This window comes from Hypomesus nipponensis, chromosome 23, assembly GCF_054491055.1.
Source record: "Hypomesus nipponensis isolate SF chromosome 23, ASM5449105v1, whole genome shotgun sequence".
NCBI classification, from domain to species: Eukaryota; Metazoa; Chordata; class Actinopteri; order Osmeriformes; family Osmeridae; genus Hypomesus; species Hypomesus nipponensis.
The window spans coordinates 16,710,150-16,732,550 of record NC_140383.1 but is presented as its reverse complement, the minus strand read 5'-3'; the positions used below and the strand labels follow the sequence as shown (position 1 = coordinate 16,732,550).

Sequence of the window (22,401 nt, the reverse complement as noted above, 5' to 3'; positions counted from 1 at the left end):
AATATTATCCATGGTCAAGCTTGATATCTCACAACACATCAACAGACAAAGAAATTACTTTATTAAGGTAAACACTTCAAAAGTTATTAGCCAAAACACGTTTATGCTTCCGGACACTCCCCCTTTAAGTCACATGACACGATTTTTGGAGGACATCCTTTGAATAAAGTTCCAAGTAGGCCTACCAACTTTGGTGTCACTGCCTCAAAGAACTGCTGAGATATGACTTCATTTCCTGTTTGGTGGCTTTCCTGATGAATTTGATTGGCTGTACCGGACAAACGGTTTTGAAAATCAAATATCCTTCGATAAAATTTTGTGACGCTTGGTCTGAAGATCATATCTGGTCATTTTGAAGAAGATTTGACAAAATTTGTAGGAAGAGTAGGCTTTCAGAGGTTTTTGATAAAACCGGAAATAGCGGAAAATCTATATAACCGGAAATTGACGCCATGCTCTGGATTGAACTCGGCTTGATCCAGGGAATCCAATTGTACCTCATTTTTGAAAATGGGACATACGGTTCAAAGGTTGCGTGTGTAAACACAACTCCAACTTTGACCCATTGGTGGCGCTGGAGTGGTCTAATGGGAGACATGAAACTTGGTGTAGGTATAGAATCAACTGTCCTTAATGAGTGTGCCAAATTTCACAAAAAGTTGTCGAAGGGTTCTAGGGGCTGCCATTGACTTCCATGGAACAAGAATAATAATAATAATAAAACTAAAAATAACAATAGGTTTCCTCCTGACAGAGGAATCCTAATAATAATACTAACAATAACAATAGGAGCCTTGCAGCTTCGCTGCTTGGCCCCTAATAATAAAACTAACAATAACAATAGGTTTCCTCCTGACGGAGGAATCCTAAATATAACTGCAAGCAGTAATGGCGGATTCCTCCAAACACTGCGAACCATTGAAAAATGTTTATTCTTGACAAATTGTAACTGTATACAAAAATGTATGCTGCAGAATTACCAATGGCATACCAAATCTGAAATGCAATACCATCAAGATCCACAAGGGCCTTTATTTCAAGCCAGTAAGTGAAGGAAGGGGGCTTGGTGAGCTTATCCATTTCAGAAAGCCTTGTATCTTTATGCATTAAGGCGTGGCCTGTAGCGCCACCTATGGGTAATGGTGGGCCATTTGTGGTGTGGTAGTTACTCTTGGCCTATACTATTAATGTTTCAGGATTTTAAAAACTTTTTACCATTGCATATAAAATCGGAAATGCAGTACCAACAGGATCCACATGGGCTTTGGGTAAAGTGTGGTAGTTACTCTTGGCCTGTACTGTCAATGTGTCAGGATTTGGAGACCTTTTTACTATTGCATACAAAGTAGGAAATGCAATGACACCAAGGTCCTCAAGGGCCTATGCTGATTTTCAAGGAATGAGTGGGGGCTTGGTCAGCCCACACAGTCCTGATATGTTGCGTGTGTGTCTTGCCAAGCCCGCGCGTGTCAAGGGAAGAATGAGTGTGTGAGAATTTGGAGCATGCGCGGGGAGGAGCAGGGGACACATTTCATTGTAAATTTCCCTAGAAATTAGCCAAGCATGCATGTTTCAAAGATTCACCAAAAATCGACCTTTCATCCTACAGTCAACTTTTTCTCAGATTTGTGTTATGAACATTCTCAAGAGTCTTCATATGAACTTGTGATTGAATCAGAGTATCAGTTTTTGACTGGCTGATGTGTAAAGCATTATTTTAGCGTTAGCGATAAGTTCAATTTGCTTTATATCAATCATTTTTAGAGATATGAATTTGCCTTTGCACATGGTAACATGTTGTAGTGTTTTCCTCCGATCTACCAAGTTTAGTGTTGATATCTCAAAAATTTGCTGAGACATGACTTCACATCCTGTTTGGCGGCTTTTCTGATGAATTTGATTGGCTGTACCGGACAGACGGTTATGAGGATCAAAATTCCTTTGATAACTTTTGTGAGGCTTGGTCTGAAGATCATCTCTGGTGATTTTGAAGAAGATATGACAAATATAGCTGCAAGCAGCAATGTGGTGGCCAAGGAGTCAAATGACCCATAAAACACTTTAGAAATCCTCAGAACAGGGTTCCGAGTGCATGCAGCAAGTTTGGTGTGAATCCATCAAAGATTTTCTGAGATACGACCCAACTTCCTGTTTGCTGGCTTAATTGCACATTTTGACTCCCTGTACCGGGCAAATGGTTCTGAAAATCCAAAAATAATGTGAAACCCTTTGTGAGGCTTGGTCTGAAGATACTCTCTGCCAAATTTGGTGAAGATTGGACAACATGTGTAGGAGGAGTAAAGAAAAAACGTTTTTCAATGAATTCAAAATGGCGGCCGGATCAATTCGGCTATTATCACAAGTTATCATGTATCACATAGGGGATGTCCCAACATATCATGAGACAAAGGAATCCCTTCATAAAAGCAAACAAATCAACAGTTATTGGCCAAAACACATTTTTGCTTCCTGCGGCCACGCCCAGTGATCACATGACACCAAATTAATTCGACAGCCTCAGAAGAGGGTTCCGAGTCATCATATTAAGTTTGGTGTTGATTTCTCAAAGATTAGCTGAGATATGACCCAACTTCCTGTTTGGTTGCTTTGTTGCCGATTTTGATTGGCTGTACCAGACAAACGGTTTTGAAAATCTAATATCCTTTGATAACTTCTGTGAGGGTTGGTCTGATGATAATGTGTGCCAATTCTGGGGAAGATTTGAAAAAAATTGAAGTAGTTGAAGCGAAAAAACGTGTTTCCTTAAATTCAAAATGGTGGAAAATCTATATAACCGGAAAATGACGTCATAGGGTGTGTTGAACTCGTCTTGATCCAGGGAATCCAATGGTACCTCATTTCTGAAAATCGGTCACACGGTTCAAAAGTTACGTGTGTAAACACAAGTCCAACTTTGGCCATCCCATTAAACTGCATTATATGCAAAGGGGAAACATACACCAAACGGACATTTAGCAGAAAGAGACTAAGTAAAAATGTATAGCGTGTAATACACACATATATGGCAAGTTGCTAGTTGCTGCTGAGAGGCAAATGGATGAGAACCTCTGACTGTATATCCGTGGTAGGGATCGGGTTGCTTCAGAGGCAAAGTACCACTTCAGTAGCTTCAGGGACTAGTCAGCTAAATCTCCCATCCCATATCAGTCTACCATCTCCAGCCAGATCAGTCTACTATCTCCAGCCAGCTCAGTCTCTCATCTCCAGCCAGCTCGATCTACAGTACACTCAACAAGCGGAAGAAACAAGACAGCTTACACTCTCCAACTTGAACACATTATACCATCAGATGTTTAAAAACTACCTCTAACTCAAATGTTATGTGTTACTTTTGACAGGGTTTGACAATATTTAATTAAAGCTCAGCAACCAACTTACTGTTATTTCAAAGCTGGAAACTTCAAGTTTCAAGTCTTTTATTGTCAGGTACACAGAACAACACAAGGTCAGACTGGGCACTGAAATTCTTAAGACAAGACAACGCAAGCACCTGGCATAACATAACATATAAGTACACAGAACATAATCTAGATCTATGCTGAGCTTAAATAAGTGAAACTGCCTAAATATACAGATAGCAATAAATAATCGACTATACTAACCCTAATACTAAAACTTCCTAAATTACAGATAACAATAAATAATACACTATACTAGCCCTAAATGCCACATAAAACCTATTTCAACCCTATAACCTATTCTAACCTAGGTGGAGTACAATACAATAGTGCAAAATGCAGATCAGTGACTATGTCAATGACCATACAGGAGCCTGGTGGCGGTACAGTGAGGTACAGTAGTGCAATGTTACTGATAGTGCAACCAGTAGCTTAAAGTGACAGTGTATAAGTGACTAGTGTGCAGTAAATCAGTGTCCATATCAGAGTCCATTCAGAAGCCTGATGGCCCTTGGGTAGAAACTGTTGTCCAGTCTGCGTGTGCGCGACCGGATGCTGCGGTAACGCCTGCCAGAAGGCAACGGGGTAAAGAGACTGAAGGATGGGTGGGAACAGTCTCTTAGAATCCTGCCGGCTTTCCTTAGGCAACGTGTGTGGTAGATGTCCTGTAGGGCTGGGAGCTTCCTGCCGATGATGAACTCAGCAGAACGGACCACACTTCGTAGGGCCTTGCGGTCCCTGTCTGTGCAGCTCCCATACCACACTGTGATACAACCAGTCAGAATGTAGGCTAGCTCTTTGACACATTGTCACTTAGGTTGTTTTTCCTATCAGCTGATCCTGTTACGAACAATTTGATTAGCTAACAAGATGATACACGAGTTCTGGTTGGTTGGAGAGTTTAGGTAGTTGAGAAGATTGACAAATAAAGTTGCTAACTTTGAACTAAGCTACATAAAAAATAAGCCACTGAATGGCTACTAGTCCATAATGGCTACTAGGCCAAGGAATGAAGGCAGGTGCTTGGTCAGCCCACCCTTTACAGAAACCCGTAAACCCACAAGCTTGTCCATGTGTCAAGGGCCAGTATGTGTGTGAGAATTTGGAGCGTGCGCTGAGGGTGAGTGGGGGCTTGGTCAGCCCACACTCTCCTGAAATGTTGCGTGTGCGTCTTGCCAAGGCCGCGCGTGTGTCAAGGGAAGGCTGAGTGTGTGAGAATTTGGAGCGCGCGCGGGGAGGAGCAGGGGACACATTTCATTGTAAATTTCCCTAGAAATTAGCCAAGCGTGCATGTTTCAAATATTCTTCAAAAATCGACCTTTCATCTTACAGTCAACTTTTTCTCAGATTTGTGTTATGAACATTCTCAAGAGTCTTCATATGAACTTGTGATTGAATCAGAGTATCAGTTTTTGACTGGCTGATGTGTAAAGCATTATTTTAGCGTTAGCGATAAGTTCAATTTGCTTTATATCAATCATTTTTAGAGATATGAATTTGCCTTTGCACATGGTAACATGTTGTAGTGTCTTCCTCCGATCTACCAAGTTTAGTGTTGATATCTCAAAGATTTGCTGAGACATAAATTCACATCCTGTTTGGCGGCTTTTCTGATGAATTTGATTGGCTGTACTGGACAGACGGTTATGAGGATCAAAATTCCTTTGATAACTTTTGTGAGGCTTGGTCTGAAGATCATCTCTGGTGATTTTGAAGAAGATATGACAAAAATTGTAGGAGGAGTAGGCTTTCAAAGGTTTTTGATAAAACCGGAAATGGCGGGAAATCAATATAACCGGAAAATAACGCCATGGTGTGCGTTGAACTCGGCTTGATCCAGGGAATCCAATGGTACCTCATTTTTGAAAATGAGTCATACTGTTCAAAAGTTGCGTGTGTAAACACAAGTCCAACTTTGACCCATTGGTGGCGCTAGAGTGGTCTAATGGGAGACATGAAACTTGGTGTAGGTATAGAAGAAACTGTCCTTATTGAGTGTGCCAAATTTCACAAAAAGTTGTCGATGGGGTCTAGGGGCTGCCATTGACTCCCATGGTACAAGAATTACAAAATATAACTGCAAGCAGTAATGGCGGATTCCTCCAAACACTGCGAACCATTGAAAAATGTTTATTTTTGACAAATTGTAACTGTATAGAAAAATGTATGCTGCAGAATTACCAATGGCATACCAAATCTGAAATGCAATACCATCAAGATCCACAAGGGCCTTTATTTCAAGCCAGTAAGTGAAGGAAGGGGGCTTGGTGAGCTTATCCATTCCAGAAAGCCTTGTATCTTTATGCATTAAGGCGTGGCCTGTAGCGCCACCTATGGGTAATGGTGGGCCATTTGTGGTGTGGTAGTTACTCTTGGCCTATACTATTAATGTTTCAGGATTTTAAAAACGTTTTACCATTGCATATAAAATCGGAAATGCAATACCAACAGGATCCACATGGGCTTTGGGTAAAGTGTGGTAGTTACTCTTGGCCTGTACTGTCAATGTGTCAGGATTTGGAGACCTTTTTACTATTGCATACAAAGTAGGAAATGCAATGACACCAAGGTCCTCAAGGGCCTATGCTGATATTCAAGGAATGAGTGGGGGCTTGGTCAGCCCACACAGTCCTGATATGTTGCGTGTGTGTCTTGCCAAGCCCGCGCGTGTCAAGGGAAGAATGAGTGTCTGAGAATTTGGAGCATGCGCGGGGAGGAGCAGGGGACACATTTCATTGTAAATTTCCCTAGAAATTAGCCAAGCATGCATGTTTCAAAGATTCACCAAAAATCGACCTTTCATCTTAGAGTCAACTTTTTCTCAGATTTGTGTACTAAACATTCTCAAGAGTCTTCATATGAACTTGTTTGACTGGCTTACGTGTAAAGCATTGCGAACCATTGAAAAATGTATATTCTTGACAAATTGTAACTGTATAGAAAAATCAATGCTGCAGAATTTCCAATGGGATACCAAATCTGAAATGCAATAACATCAAGATCCACAAGGGCCTTTATTTCAAGCCAAGAAGTGAAGCGCTTTAATCTTCACAAGAAGTGAAGTGCTTTGTGCTTTAGGGCGTGGCCTGTAGCGACACCTATTGGTAATGGTGGGCCATTTGTGGTGTGGTAGTTACTCTTGGCCTATACTATCAATGTTTCAGGATGTTTTTAACTTTTTACCATTGCATACAAAATCGGAAATGCAATACCAACAAGATCCACATGGGCTTTTGTTAAAGTGTTGTTGTTACTCTTGGCCTTTACTATCAATGTTTCAGGATTTGGAGAACTTTTTACCATGGCAAACAAAATCTGAAATGCAATACCATCAAGATCCACATGGCCTTTGCAAAAGACCAAGGAACACTCTCCTGAAATGTTGCGTGTGCGTCTTGCCAAGCCCGCGCGTGTGTCAAGGGAAGACCTATGGGTAATAGTGGGCCATTTGTGGTGTGGTAGTTACTCTTGGTCTATACTATCAATGTTTCAGGATTTTTATAACTTTTTACCATTGTATACAAAATCGGAAAAGCAATACCAACAAGATCCACATGGGCTTTTTGTTAAAGTGTTTCTTTGCCTATACTATCTATGTTTCAGGATTTTGAGACCTTTTTACCATTGCATACAAAATCGGAAATGCAATACCATCAAGAGCCACATGGGCCTTTTTTTCAAGCCAATAAGTGAAGGGAGGGGGCTTGGTGAGCCTATCCATTCCAGAAAGCCTTGTATATTTGTGCTTTTTGGCGTGGCCTGTAGCGCCACCTATGGGTAATGGTGGGCCATTTGTGGTGTGGTAGTTACTCTTGGTCTATACTATCAATGTTTCAGGATTTTTATAACTTTTTACCATTGCATACAAAATCGGAAATGCAATACCAACAAGATCCACATGGGCTTTTGTTAAAGTGTTTCTCGGCCTACACTATCAATGTTTCAGGATTTGAGACCTTTTTACCATTGCATACAAAATCGGAAATGCAATACCATCAAGAGCCACATGGGCCTTTGCTAAAGACCAAGGAATGAGTGGGGGCTTGGTCAGCCCACACTCTCCTGAAATGTTGCGTGTGCGTCTTGGCCGCGCGTGTGTCAAGGGAAGGCTGAGTGTGTGTGAGATTTTGGAGCACGCGCGGGGAGGAGCAAGGGAGACATTCATTGGAAATTTGCCTAGAAATTAGCCAAGCAAGCATGTTTCAAATATTCACCAAAAATCGACCTTTCATCTTACAGTCAACTTTTTCACAGATTTGTGTTATGAACATTCTCAAGAGTTTTCATATGAACTTGTGATTGAATCAGAGTATCAGTTTTTGAATGGCTGATGTGTAAAGCATAATTTTAGCGTTAGCGATAAGTTCAATTTGCTTTATATCAATCATTTTTTGAGATATGAATTTGCCTTTGCACATGGTAACATGTTGTAGTGTCTTCCTCCGATCTACCAAGTTTAGTGTTGATATCTCAAAGATTTGCTGAGACATGACTTCACATCCTGTTTGGCGGCTTTTCTGATGAATTTGATTGGCTGTACCGGACAGACGGTTATGAGGATCAAAATTCCTTTGATAACTTTTGTGAGGCTTGGTCTGAAGATCATCTCTGGTGATTTTGAAGAAGATATGACAAAAATTGTAGGAGGAGTAGGCTTTCAAAGGTTTTTGATAAAACCGGAAATGGCGGGAAATCTATATAACCGGAAATTAACGCCATGGTGTGCGTTGAACTCGGCTTGATCCAGGGAATCCAATGGTACCTCATTTTTGAAAATGAGTCATACGGTTCAAAAGTTGCGTGTGTAAACACAAGTCCAACTTTGACCCATTGGTGGCGCTAGAGTGGTCTAATGGGAGACATGAAACTTGGTGTAGGTATAGAAGAAACTGTCCTTAATGAGTGTGCCAAATTTCACAAAAAGTTGTCGATGGGGTCTAGGGGCTGCCATTGACTCCCATGGTACAAGAATTACAAATAATAAAACCACCAATAACAATAGGTTTCCTCCTTACGGAGGAATCCTAATAATAAAACCACCAATAACAATAGGTTTCCTCCTTACGGAGGAATCCTAATAATACTAATAATAACAATAGGTTTCCTCCTGACGGAGGAATCCTAACAATAGGTTTCCTCCTTACGGAGGAATCTTAATAAAACTAACAATAACAATAGGTTTCCTCCTTACGGAGGAATCCTAATAAGAAAAGGTAGAATCACTTATGTGGCTTCGCCGCTTCGCGGCTTGGCCACCAATAAGAAAAGGTAGAATCACTTATGTGGCTTCGCCGCTTCGCGGCTTGGCCACCAAATATCCTAATATAATTTAAACCAGATATATTGGTGCATTCATTAATGTCCTTATGGACACTATGGCTAAACAAGTTAAATAACCTGTTGTCTTATTGTACAAATCTTTATTTATTTGGGGACATTTACTGAAAACCTGCTCAGATCCTTTGATTGGTGTGTGTGTGTCCTGAACCGTAAATGCATTGATATGCTCCTCACTGTCATACCTGGTATCATGTATTTAAGATCCTGTTGAGAGGAACACAAAGGTGATGGAACAGGAAGTGATACGACTCCAGGAAATGCTCAACAGGCTAGACTTTAAGAGGAAGGTATGTTGAATCTAGAGGGAGAAATTATTATTTGCATCATTACACTCCTATAAACTCACCATTTTAAGTAAATGGTTACATATGCCATAAAAAGTTTCAAAACTTAAGCATAGCAAAATGTCAGATATTGTTGACAAAATCGGAGGTATCAAACAATGGACATCCGAATGTCAAGATACTGTATTTAGTCATTGCCTATTCAGGATGTTCTGGTTAAGATCAATGATCTTTTAATATTCATGAATTCTTAATAAAACAGGCAAAGTTATTCCCAAAGAGCCATGTCCTTTACAGTTTAATTGGGCACTTTCGGATGGACTGACATTATATATTAATAATTCAACATTTTATTTAAAGCGCAGTCTTCATTGTCAAGCAATCTTAGGGCTAAACAGGTTATTTAAAAAGTTAATAAAGAGTAGTCAATATGGATAAAAAGTACAACATATAAGTGCTATGAATTACAAGCTTTCTCAAAGAGAAACTTTATTAAACTAGCTTGCACTGCAACTGTAGTTGCAGAAATATGCAATATTTTTATTTGTATTTGTCCAACAGGAGATACTGTCTAAAATGAGGGACGTGATTAAAGAGATTGAGCTTCTAATGGGATCTCAACTCAATCCTGAGTTGATGGATTGGAGGCGAAGACAACAAATAGCTTGCATTGGTGGACCACTGCTCACCTCTCTGGACCAGCTCCAGAGCTGGTAAAATATTCATCATCCATTACCTTACATTACAAAACATTACAGATAATACCACCGCGCTTATAAGTAGCCTAGGGAGGGTCTGCACCGTGATGCAAATCACATGACGCGCCCACAACTCAACTGGAAGCTTAGGTACACAAGAACAAGTATTTAGTGATCCTAACATGTTGATTATTATATTGAGTGGCTTTTTCAACTCTTGAACTTTTGTAATATGCAAGAAAATGAAAACTGTAAAAAGGTTTTTGGCTTCTAGCGGACAATATGGAATGCCGACAACAGCCCCTTTTCGCTGGACTGTGTCACATATTTTGTCGACCGCCCTATGTTGGTTGACTTTTAATCTGCCGTGTGTGGTCATCTTTAGTCTTGTATCTTTTAAATGTTAGTACTTCAGCTGTACTGTGTATGTGTCTCTGTCTCCCTCCATCTTTATCTCTCTTTCTTTCTCTATCTTTCTATCAGGTTTACCTTGATGGCCCAGAGTCTGTTTCAGATCAAGCGTCAACTGGACAAGCTAGGTGAGCTTATCCTGAAAGTGACCTATGAGAGTGACCCCATCCCTCTTCAGAAACCACAGATGGAGGAACAGGTCAAATTCCTGATTTACCACCTCATTAAAAGGTAATCAGTCTAGCCACACAGCACTTTTTAAATATTTAACAAAGGAGTGTGGGAAATACATTATATGCAACTAACTTCTATGCATGTAAGATCCCATTTTGCAAATGGGATGGATCTGAATCGTCAGCTAATTAATCTCTAGCCTATTTATGAAAATTGTGTTGTTTCTTACTGCCTGACGCTACCCCCAATTGTGGATCTGTTTCATCTATTGTAGTTGTCAAACGTGGCGATTAATAAAAATGATTATTAATATTAATGTATTATTAAGTGCATTTTTTTTCCAGCTCTTTGGTGGTAGAAAAGCAACCTTGTATGCCCACTCACCCTCAGAAACCCCTTATCATCAAGACTGGTGTACAGTTCTCCACAAAAGTCAGGTATGTAGCAACATCCTGCTACCTAAACTTCAAAGTAGACAACTAGGATTGAGTCCATCACCGAGGGCTGACAGACATCATGATGTTAAGCCGGCAGTGGGATAGTCGTCTGTCCATCTCCGTTTAAAGCTTTGTTTTTAAAGAGGTGGTCGTTGAGTTGGCAAGTCAAAGGACCTGAATTCCAACCCCGGTGTGCACAACATTGGCAGGAAGCTCAACTGACGAGCGACGCTTCAACCCTTGTTATATGTGGATAAAACGTTTTTATAACTGCAACAATACCAACAGTATAGACATTTCCATGTGTTTTTCAACATCATTTCACTTTTAAAATTTTTTTCTGTGTTTTAGACTGCTTGTTAAACTCCCAGAGGTTGATTATCAGCTAAAAATGAAGACAATATTTGATAAGTAAGTGCCCCTTTTTTATTTTGGTCATTTTCACTCAGCCGTTTATATGGAAATAGCTTGTATATTACAAGCTAGCCAAACAGTTTTTCTTTTATATTCTGTAGTTTAATTCAATGAATGTAACAGAATGATAAAAAGGTTGCTGCTCCATGGTAAAAGTTTAATGTTGTAACAATGTTGATTTGGCTGATTTTCTACAACTGATTACACAACAGCACAGCTAGATAATTTAGCTCTCTCTAATATGCTTTGTTTGTGTTTGCAGGGACCTACCTCCAGGCAGAGTGTGAGTAAACACAAGTCAGAGTTTCAAAATAAATAAAATAGTCTTAGACTCCATCTAGAGCTTAAAAATGATTGAAATTGACAGGTGGTTTATCCATCTGCCTTTTTTTCTTTGAAGTAAAATAAATACATGTACACAATATTGAAAAATAAGTTGTTTTTCCATTTGCATAAAACAGTAGCTAGCAAGTAGCTGTAGTAGCTGGCAAGTTTGGCACATAAATAACTAGATGAAAAAATGTTGATGGCTCTTGGGCTGCCACATTAATGAGTCTGAGACCAACAGCCTTTTTTACCCATACAGATTGTATCCAATTGTATAAGATAGCATTAAGTGACGTGAAAACCAACAGTCTCATTTCGATTCAATAAACATATAGAACCCTATGTTCTGGATGGAAGTAGGAAAGGAAGGTCTTACATGCCATACTTGATCAAATGTGTTCAAGTATTAGGCAAAGCTCTCACACTTTGATTAAATGAGTCGCAATGGCATTACAACCCCTTGTCTTAGAAATCGGCAATTCTTCATCCTGACCAACAACACTAAAGTCATGGATTTTGAGGAATCTTCTAATGGTTGCCTCACTGTGGACTTCAGACATCTGGTAACAACTCTCCCTTCTGTTGCATTTAGATCCATTACCAGAGAATAGTGTTGGATTAAAAATACATTAAAGCTACTCAAACCAGTTTTGATATGCATATGCCAGAATTTACATTTACACTTAGTCATTTAGCAGACGCTCTTATCCAGAGCGACTTACAGTAAGTACAGGGACATTCCCCCGAGGCAAGTAGGATGAAGTGCCTTGCCCAAGGACACAATGTCATTTGGCCGGAAATCGAATTGAAAAATCAATAGAAATAATAATTCAATAGAAATGATCATTTTGTGTGTGCACGTAGCATTTCCGGTAAATGTTTCATAATGGGTGGGTTGTCTAAAGAATGATCATAATTTTAGATCAAACTTATATTGATATGTACTCACTGTGGGTTGTTCTCATTTTCATTGTTTCACTGTTCAGAATCGAGAATTTAATATAAAGAAATTTACTTTCTACAGCAGCTCAAAGAGAAGAAGGTCATCAATGGAACCAAGGGGAATGAGGTGAGAATGTTAAATAAATAAAGCTTATTGAAGTAGGGGAGACTGAGGCAGCTTCTCATGCTTTGCATAAATATGTAGTTTTCTCTGCATTAGAATATCTATAAATGTATTTAATGCCAAGTGCCTGCTCCTTTCTGCACCTGGTCCTGAAGCTCGGGTGGAAACTTGCAGTCCAAGGCCGCCCTTGTACTACTAAAAAGTGATGTACAGCTAACTTGGCAGTAGCACTTGCCAGAATTAATACAGACAAATTACTAGAGGATTACAGTGACACAATCACTCATTACTGCTAGCCCCCATACATTCTATCCCTACTTGAGATAACATCTACTGTATTGCGGGATAGTAGTTTGACGAGGATTAGGAGATGGGACGTGAACAGGTTAGTCAAATTGAACATGGCTGTGATGTAAACATATTTCCAGGGTCTTCTCTCTGTGACAGAAGAGCTTCACACCCTCAGCTTCGAGGCAAATTTTTCCATCCAGGGCATTAGCATCGACCTGGAAGTGAGTGACTTTCATGCCACACATTAATCACACACAGACACACATTAAAACTGTACACATTCATAATATATACAATGTTACCAACGTCTGAATACTGAATTCAAACTGACAAAATGAATAGTCAAAGTGGTCTGATAAACAACCACACAGTAAATCATAAGTGACTAAAAGTCATTGCACAAGTAATTTTGTTCACACTTTATATAAAGTCTATACGTGTAATGCATTATACAGCATTATACATGCACTTGTAATTTATTACAATACAGTTATAATGGAGTATAAGCATAGTAATAGACACTCGTTAAGAGTCATTAAGACTTTTCATGTTGTATACCAATACTCATAATGCATTATATTTGTGTGTGCTTGCCTTTGGCAAAGCTCAACCTTTATTCTGTCTCTTATTAGGGTTCCTCCGGTAGGAGGGAACCTATTTTTATTGTTGGTATTCTTAATAGGGTTCCTCCAGTAGGAGGGAAGCTATTGTTATTGTTGGTATTCTTATTATAATTGGTGACCAAGCCGCGAAGGGGCGAAGCGACCTTAAGTGTTTCTACCTTTTTAGGGGCCAAGCAGCGAAGCTATTGGCCTATTGTTAGGGTTCCTCCGGTAGGAGGAAACCTATTGTTTTCGTTAGTATTCTTATTAGGGTTCCTCCGGTAGGAGGAAACCTATTGTTTTTGTTAGTATTCTTCTTATTATTGGTGGCCAAGCCGCGAAGCGGCGAAGCCACATAAGTGATTCTACCTTTTCTTATTATTGGTGGCCAAGCCGCGAAGCGGCGAAGCCACATAAGTGATTCTACCTTTTCTTCTTCTTATTAGGGTTCCTCCGGTAGGAGGGAACCCTATTGTTATTGGTGGTTTTATTATTATTATGTTTTACCCATGGGAGTCAATGGCAGCCCCTAGAGCACAATGGTAAAAAGTTGTGAAATTTGGCATGTTGAAACTGCAGACCATTAGTAACTACCATACCAAACATGGGCCATGTGAGACAATAGGTGGCGCTACAGGCCACGCCCCAAAATGTCAATTTTTAAAGTGATGCCATTTGCAGGCCATAAGTCCCAAAATGCTGAAATTCATTACAGATACCTTATTTCTCATGAGGAACAAAAAAGCCTCTAGAACCTATAACGGCCGCCATATTGGATTTTTCTGTACAATAAAGATTGAGGAAACACGTTTTTTCGCTACTCCTCCTACATTTTTGGTTAAAATGTTCTTCAAAGTTGCCAGAGAGGATCTCCAGACTGAGCCTCACAAAAGTTATCAATAGGATTTTTGATTTTCAAAACCGTTTGTCCAGTACAGCCAATCAAAATCATCAACAAAGGAACCAAACAGGAAGTTGGGTCAAATCTCAGCAAATCTTTGAGATATCAACACCAAACTTGGTATATCGGTGGAAGACAATACAACATGTTCCCATGTGAAAAATTGACTTAATATCTTAAAAAATTACTGACATAAATCAAATCAAATTTATCGCTAACGCTAAAATAATGCTTTACACATCCACCGGTCTAAAACGGATACTCTGATACTATCAATAGTTCATATGAAGACTCTTGAGAATGTTTAGTATTCAAATCTGAATTTTTTTTAATGTAAGATGAAAAGTAGATTTTTGGTGAATATTTGAAACATGCATGCTTGGCTAATTTCAGAGCTATTTTGGCTGAATCCTCTCTCCCCTCCTCCTGCCCGCGCGTGCTCCAGATCCTCACACACACTCAGCCTTCCCTTGACACACGCGCGGCCAAGACGCACACGCAACATTTCAGGAGAGTGTGGGCTGACCAAGCCCCCACTCATTCCTTGGTCTTTAGCAAAGGCCCATGTGGATCCTGAAACATTGATAGTATAGACCAAGAGTAACTACCACACCACAAATGGCCCAACATTACCCATAGGTGGCGCTACAGGCCACGCCCTGAAGCACAAAGATACAAGGCTCTCTGGAATGGTTAGGCTCACCAAGCCCCCTCCCTTCACTTCTTGGCTTGAAATAAAGGCCCATGTGGATCTTGTTGGTATTGCATTTCCGATTTTGTATGCAATGGTAAAAAGTTCTCCATATCCTGAAACAGTGATAGTATAGGCCATGAGTAACTACTACACCACAAATGACCCACCATTATCCATAGGTGGCGCTACGGCCACCCCCCAATTGTCCATTTTCAATGTGCTGCCATTTGCATCCCATTTGTCCCAAAATTCAGAAATTCATAACATATGCCTTATTTCTCATGAGGAACAAAAAAGCCTCTAGAACCTATAACGGCACCCACACAAATCTGAAAAAAAGTTGAATGTAAGATGAAAAGTAGATTTTTAGTGAATATTTGAAACATGCATGCTTGGCTAATTTCAGAGCTTTTTTGCAAAATCCTCTCTCACCTCCTCCTGCTCCTCCTGCCTGATCCAAATCCTCACATACTCAGCCTTCCCTTGACACACGCGCGACTAAGACGCACACGCAACATTTCAGGAGAGTGTGGGCTGACCAAGCCCCCACTCATTCCTTGGTCTTTAGCAAAGGCCCATGTGGATCTTGATGGTATTTCATTTCCAATTTTGTATGCAATGATAAAAAGGTCTCAAATCCTGAAACATTAATAGTATAGGCCGAGAAACACTTTAACAAAAGCCCATGTGGATCTTCTTGGTATTGCATTTCCGATTTTGTATGCAATGGTAAAAAGGTCTCAAAATCCTGAAACATTGATAGTATAGGCCGAGAAACACTTTAACAAAAGCCCATGTGGATCTTCTTGGTATTGCATTTCCGATTTTGTATGCAATGGTAAAAAGTTATAAAAATCCTGAAACATGGATAATATAGACCAAGAGTAACTACCACACCACAAATGGCCCACCATTACCCATAGGTGGCGCTACAGGCCACGCCCTAAACCACAAAGATACAAGGCTTTCTGGAATGGATAGAATCACCAAGCCCCCTCCCTTCACTTCTTGGCTTGAAATAAAGGCCCATGTGGATATTGATGGTATTGCATTTCCGATTTTGTATGCAATGGTAAAAAGGTCTCAAAATCCTGAAACATAGATAGTATAGGCCAAGAAACACTTTAACAAAGCCCATGTGGATCTTGTTGGTATTGCATTTCCGATTTTGTATGCAATGGTAACAAGTTCTCCAAATCCTGAAACATTGATGGTATAGGCCATGAGTAACTACCACACCACAAATGACCCACCATTATCTATATGTGGCGCTACGGCCATCCCACCATTGTCCATTTTCAAAGTGCTTCCATTTGCATCCTATTTGTCCCATAATTCTGAAATTCATTATATATGCCTCATTTCCCATGAGGAACAAAAAAGGCTCTAGAACCTATAATGACCACCCCCACAAATCTGAAAAATAGTTCAATGTAAGATGAAAAGTAGATTCATTGTGAATATTTAAAATATGTATGCTTGGCTAATTTCTAGAGCTTTTTCCCCAAATCCTCTCTGTAATTTGTTTAAATGAACGTAGCCTTTTAAACCTCTAGGTTTAATTCTCTCTTTTATACATTTAAAGTTGGATTTGACATTTAACAGACATTCAATCATTTAGCAAGTTGTTTGACTCAAAAATCATAAAAGTACATGGCCCCAACAGTACCAAGCTCCCACCTTCACTCCTTAGTCTAGTAGCCATTTTAGACTAGTAGGCATTCTGTGATTAGTTTGGCCACAGCTAATTCTACTGTTAAAAGAAACAGAAGGTCTTCTTCTTCAGAACTATAGAGTTGAATCAACCAAACGCAGCTTGGTCATGTTATCATCTTCTTTGGCACATTTAAACTAAGGACTAGACTTTTAAGAAAGCATGACCAAAGCAATTTGGTGAGGGAGGGTTCCTCCATAAACAGTTGCCGACAAAGAATTTCAGACAATAACTTAAACGTAGTCTTGCATTAAGAGTAGAGTCAACGAATTGAATAACTGTGCTAATGGTTGTTGAAACTCATTGCTCTGAGTTGGTGCATGTCATTTTAGGCAGAAGTCCATGTCTGGTGATATTTGACAACCTCAAACAGAATGAGTTTGCCACTGGGTCTAATGAAAAGGCTCTTGTTTTGATTTGCAATGCAATTATGGGAGGTTCTAGATCATTGGGGTGCCAAGCTGGGCCCAGTTGTACTGTTAGAAAGGCCAGTTACATTAAACATTATTGTTGTCAAATTATTATTTTTTCCCAGCATTGCAGGCACTAACAAAAGCAGTGGTGCCCAGAAATGTTTCGCAGGAGTGGCGAAAAAGAGAAGCAGAACAGTGGAACACCATCTCACTACCATTATCTCTTATTCACTCTCATCTGTGTTTTATTTCTGTAACTGGTAGAGTATGGGACTACATGAAAGTTTCAAAGTCAAAGTGTAGTAATGTACAATAGAGGAACTGGGTGTACAAGCTTCTGCTTGCGGAATGAATGCTTCGTGACATGTTTTATAAAACTTGAGAAGTTTCCTTTTATTCGTGGTGTGTGTCCAGTATATAACGTCTAGCCCTGCTTTATCCTACCGCCCTGCTCCCCGGCCCCTCGTCGTAGCCTCATCTCCATGCCCATAACATTACGCCATTAACTAGATCCAGTTACATGACACTGGGAAATGGGTGCTGATGTGGAAAGTCCCCAAAAACAGCAGAAAACAAGGAAAATATTAATCCACCAGTCATTTTTACATTTTAAATATGGAGGCATCTATAGGAACTAGTGGTTACTCCTTTGTTGTGCACCCAACAGATATTGGGCTACTTTACATATAATACATATATAACTATACTTATAGGCCTTAACGTAGTTGTCGGCCTACCATTACATACACGTCCTTTACTACATTGTATCTTCCCTTTCATAAAGTTATTGTTGTAATCAAAGCTTTTAAAGAATGGATCTCTGCATGATGGGCCTGACCAGAGCAGAGGTGGCCTGACAGAACACGCTTCAAAGTTGTCACTTTCAAAAGGGTGGCATTTTAACCCTGTTCGTCCAAAATGTCTAAAAGTTGGTACGCATGCCTTATATTGCTCATGGGGAACAAAAGAGTGTCAAGAACCCATAATGTCAGCAGCATGGATATTTCTCTACAGTGACAATTTGTGAAGAATTTCAGAAAATGACTTAAAATCAGCCATTGATCCAGTTGTCTTGAAATGTTGTGTACATGTATGAAATACATGCAGGGGCGGCCTTAAGCATCTGGGGGCCCGTTTCAAAAACTAATATGGGGCCCTACCAAAACATAAACATAATAGAGCAGAAAAGGCAAGGATTCCTGTCGGTTTCCATCAATGGTATCTTATTTTATTACGTGCACTTTCAGCTTCATGAACAGGGCAGCTCAACATCGGAATAATCCAACCTTATTTGATTAAAACGATATCTAATTATACAGGGTTTTAAGTTGAAATAAGGCTCGCCCTTTCACGCACGGCAACTTCACTGCTAATTGACTAGCGCAGTATATGTTCAGCTGACTTGGCAAAAAAAAACAGCTCAAATATCCCGTCAACTTCAATTATTTAACAAAAAGCAAAGAAGAAAAATAGTCTGACGTGACACTGATCCGAACTTATCATAAACTAGCTCTAGCTCTACAACGATGCACTCACCGGGCGCACCGCTGCTGTCGCCGGTAGTAGGATCTACAGATGCTAAACCAAAGATAGAGATAACTTTTTGTAAACTGAATAAAGCTTTTTTTTTTTGTCCGATATTTTTAGTTTTTCAGCAACACTGGCATATGTACGTTTCATTTCTTTTCCTGCTCAAACTAACATTTTAACCTTGGTCGCGGGGGCGGTAAACGTTGCCATGGTAACCACGAGTTCGACCAATCAGAGATATCAGTCAGTGTTGTTTTGCTTAGAATTGTGGGTAGTGTAGTATTTCAACAAAAGATCGCAAATAACAAGGTTGATTTACGGACTTGTGGCTTGAGCAGAAACTTTCGTTTCACAACCTCGTAGTTCGTGGTCAGTCTGCCTTGGATGGTTTAGAGTAGACATTGTGGCAGACAATCAATATCTTACTGAGAGAATGAACGGGACTTTTGCCGGTCTGTTGGGGGTCCCCTTGGAGGGCGGGGCCCGTTTCAATTGAAACGGATGAAACATAGGTAAGGCCGCGTCTCAATACATGTCAGTGTCATGTCAATTTGGTAATGGTTTGAAATGTTATGGAGGAACCCGCCATTGCTGCCTGCAGCTATATTTAGGATTCCTCCGTAAGGAGGAAACATATTGTTATTGGTGGTTTTATTATTTGTAATTCTTGTACCATGGGAGTCAATGGCAGCCCCTAGACCCCATCGACAACTTTTTGTGAAATTTGGCACACTCATTAAGGACAGTTTCTTCTATACCTACACCAAGTTTCATGTCTCCCATTAGACCACTCTAGCGCCACCAATGGGTCAAAGTTGGACTTGTGTTTACACACGCAACTTTTGAACCGTATGACTAATTTTCAAAAATGAGGTACCATTGGATTCCCTGGATCAAGCCGAGTTCAACGCACACCATGGCGTTAATTTCCGGTTATATAGATTTCCTGCCATTTCCGGTTTTATCAAAAACCTTTGAAAGCCTACTCCTCCTACAATTTTTGTCATATATTCTTCAAAATCACCAGAGATGATCTTCAAACCAAGCCTCACAAAAGTTATCAAAGGAATTTTGATCCTCATAACCGTCTGTCCGGTACAGCCAATCAAATTCATCAGAAAAGCCGCCAAACAGGATGTGAAGTCATGTCTCAGCAAATCTTTGAGATATCAACACTAAACTTGGTAGATCGGAGGAAGACACTACAACATATTACCATGTGCAAAGGCAAATTCATATCTCTAAAAATGATTGATATAAATCAAATTGAACTTATCGCTAACGCTAAAATAATGCTTTGCACATCAGCCAGTCAAAAACTGATACTCTGATTCAATCACAAGTTCATATGAAGACTCTTGAGAATGTTCATAACACAAATCTGTGAAAAAGTTGACTGTAAGATGAAAGGTCGATTTTTGGTGAATATTTGAAACATGCTTGCTTGGCTAATTTCTAGGCAAATTTCCAATGAATGTCTCCCCTGCTCCTCCCCGCGCGTGCTCCAAAATCTCACACACACTCAGCCTTCCCTTGACACACGCGCGGCCAAGACGCACACGCAACATTTCAGGAGAGTGTGGGCTGACCAAGCCCCCACTCATTCCTTGGTCTTTAGCAAAGGCCCATGTGGCTCTTGATGGTATTGCATTTCCGATTTTGTATGCAATGGTAAAAAGGTCTCAAATCCTGAAACATTGATAGTATAGACCAAGAGTAAATACCACACCTCAAATGGCCCACCATTACCCATAGGTGGCGCTATAGGCCACGCCCAAAAGCACAAAGATACAAGGCTTTCTGGAATGGATAGGTTCACCAAGCCCCCTCCCTTCACGTATTGGCTTGAAAAAAGGCCCATGTGGATCTTGATGGTATTGCATTTCCGATTTTGTATGCAATGGTAAAAAGGTCTCAAAATCCTGAAACATAGATAGTATAGGCAAAGAAACACTTTAACAAAAAGCCCATGTGGATCTTGTTGGTATTGCTTTTCCGATTTTGTATACAATGGTAAAAAGTTATAAAAATCCTGAAACATTGATAGTATAGACCAAGAGTAACTACCACACCACAAATGGCCCACCATTACCAATAGGTGTCGCTACAGGCCACGCCCTAAAGCACAAAGCACTTCACTTCTTGTGAAGATTAAAGCGCTTCACTTCTTGGCTTGAAATAAAGGCCCTTGTGGATGTTGATGTTATTGCATTTCAGATTTGGTATCCCATTGGAAATTCTGCAGCATTGATTTTTCTATACAGTTACAATTTGTCAAGAATATACATTTTTCAATGGTTCGCAATGCTTTACACGTAAGCCAGTCAAACAAGTTCATATGAAGACTCTTGAGAATGTTTAGTACACAAATCTGAGAAAAAGTTGACTCTAAGATGAAAGGTCGATTTTTGGTGAATCTTTGAAACATGCATGCTTGGCTAATTTCTAGGGAAATTTACAATGAAATGTGTCCCCTGCTCCTCCCCGCGCATGCTCCAAATTCTCAGACACTCATTCAAAAACTGATACTCTGATTCAATCACAAGTTCATATTAAAACTCTTGAGAATGTTCATAACACAAATCTGTGAAAAAGTTGACTGTAAGATGAAAGGTCGATTTTTGGTGAATATTTGAAACATGCTTGCTTGGCTAATTTCTAGGCAAATTTCCAATGAATGTCTCCCTTGCTCCTCCCCGCGCGTGCTCCAAAATCTCACACACACTCAGCCTTCCCTTGACACACGCGCGGCCAAGACGCACACGCAACATTTCAGGAGAGTGTGGGCTGACCAAGCCCCCACTCATTCCTTGGTCTTTAGCAAAGGCCCATGTGGCTCTTGATGGTATTGCATTTCCGATTTTGTATGCAATGGTAAAAAGGTCTCAAATCCTGAAACATTGATAGTGTAGGCCGAGAAACACTTTAACAAAAGCCCATGTGGATCTTGTTGGTATTGCATTTCCGATTTTGTATGCAATGGTAAAAAGTTATAAAAATCCTGAAACATTGATAGTATAGACCAAGAGTAACTACCACACCACAAATGGCCCACTATTACCCATAGGTCTTCCCTTGACACACGCGCGGGCTTGGCAAGACGCACACGCAACATTTCAGGAGAGTGTTCCTTGGTCTTTTGCAAAGGCCATGTGGATCTTGATGGTATTGCATTTCAGATTTTGTTTGCCATGGTAAAAAGTTCTCCAAATCCTGAAACATTGATAGTAAAGGCCAAGAGTAACAACAACACTTTAACAAAAGCCCATGTGGATCTTGTTGGTATTGCATTTCCGATTTTGTATGCAATGGTAAAAAGTTAAAAACATCCTGAAACATTGATAGTATAGGCCAAGAGTAACTACCACACCACAAATGGCCCACCATTACCAATAGGTGTCGCTACAGGCCACGCCCTAAAGCACAAAGCACTTCACTTCTTGTGAAGATTAAAGCGCTTCACTTCTTGGCTTGAAATAAAGGCCCTTGTGGATGTTGATGTTATTGCATTTCAGATTTGGTATCCCATTGGAAATTCTGCAGCATTGATTTTTCTATACAGTTACAATTTGTCAAGAATATACATTTTTCAATGGTTCGCAATGCTTTACACGTAAGCCAGTCAAACAAGTTCATATGAAGACTCTTGAGAATGTTTAGTACACAAATCTGAGAAAAAGTTGACT

General features: G+C 40.0%; 1 protein-coding gene across 9 annotated transcripts in view; it reads left to right on the top strand.

Moving 5' to 3' along the window:
• The window catches only part of stat4 (signal transducer and activator of transcription 4), a 120,298-nt gene that overhangs the window by 39,159 nt on the left and 58,738 nt on the right, over window positions 1–22,401 (top strand). For 8 of the 9 annotated variants that reach the window (XM_084688553.1, XM_084688552.1, XM_084688551.1 and 5 more), the window contains exons 7-15: window positions 8,961–9,046; window positions 9,605–9,756; window positions 10,225–10,383; window positions 10,671–10,763; window positions 11,115–11,174; window positions 11,440–11,460; window positions 11,974–12,067; window positions 12,529–12,573; window positions 12,999–13,082. In XM_084688553.1, coding sequence (XP_084544679.1) covers window positions 8,961–9,046; window positions 9,605–9,756; window positions 10,225–10,383; window positions 10,671–10,763; window positions 11,115–11,174; window positions 11,440–11,460; window positions 11,974–12,067; window positions 12,529–12,573; window positions 12,999–13,082 — 794 coding nt within the window. The remainder of the gene's footprint in view (window positions 1–8,960; window positions 9,047–9,604; window positions 9,757–10,224; window positions 10,384–10,670; window positions 10,764–11,114; window positions 11,175–11,439; window positions 11,461–11,973; window positions 12,068–12,528; window positions 12,574–12,998; window positions 13,083–22,401) is intronic. The other variant, XM_084688557.1, reaches the window with a different exon arrangement.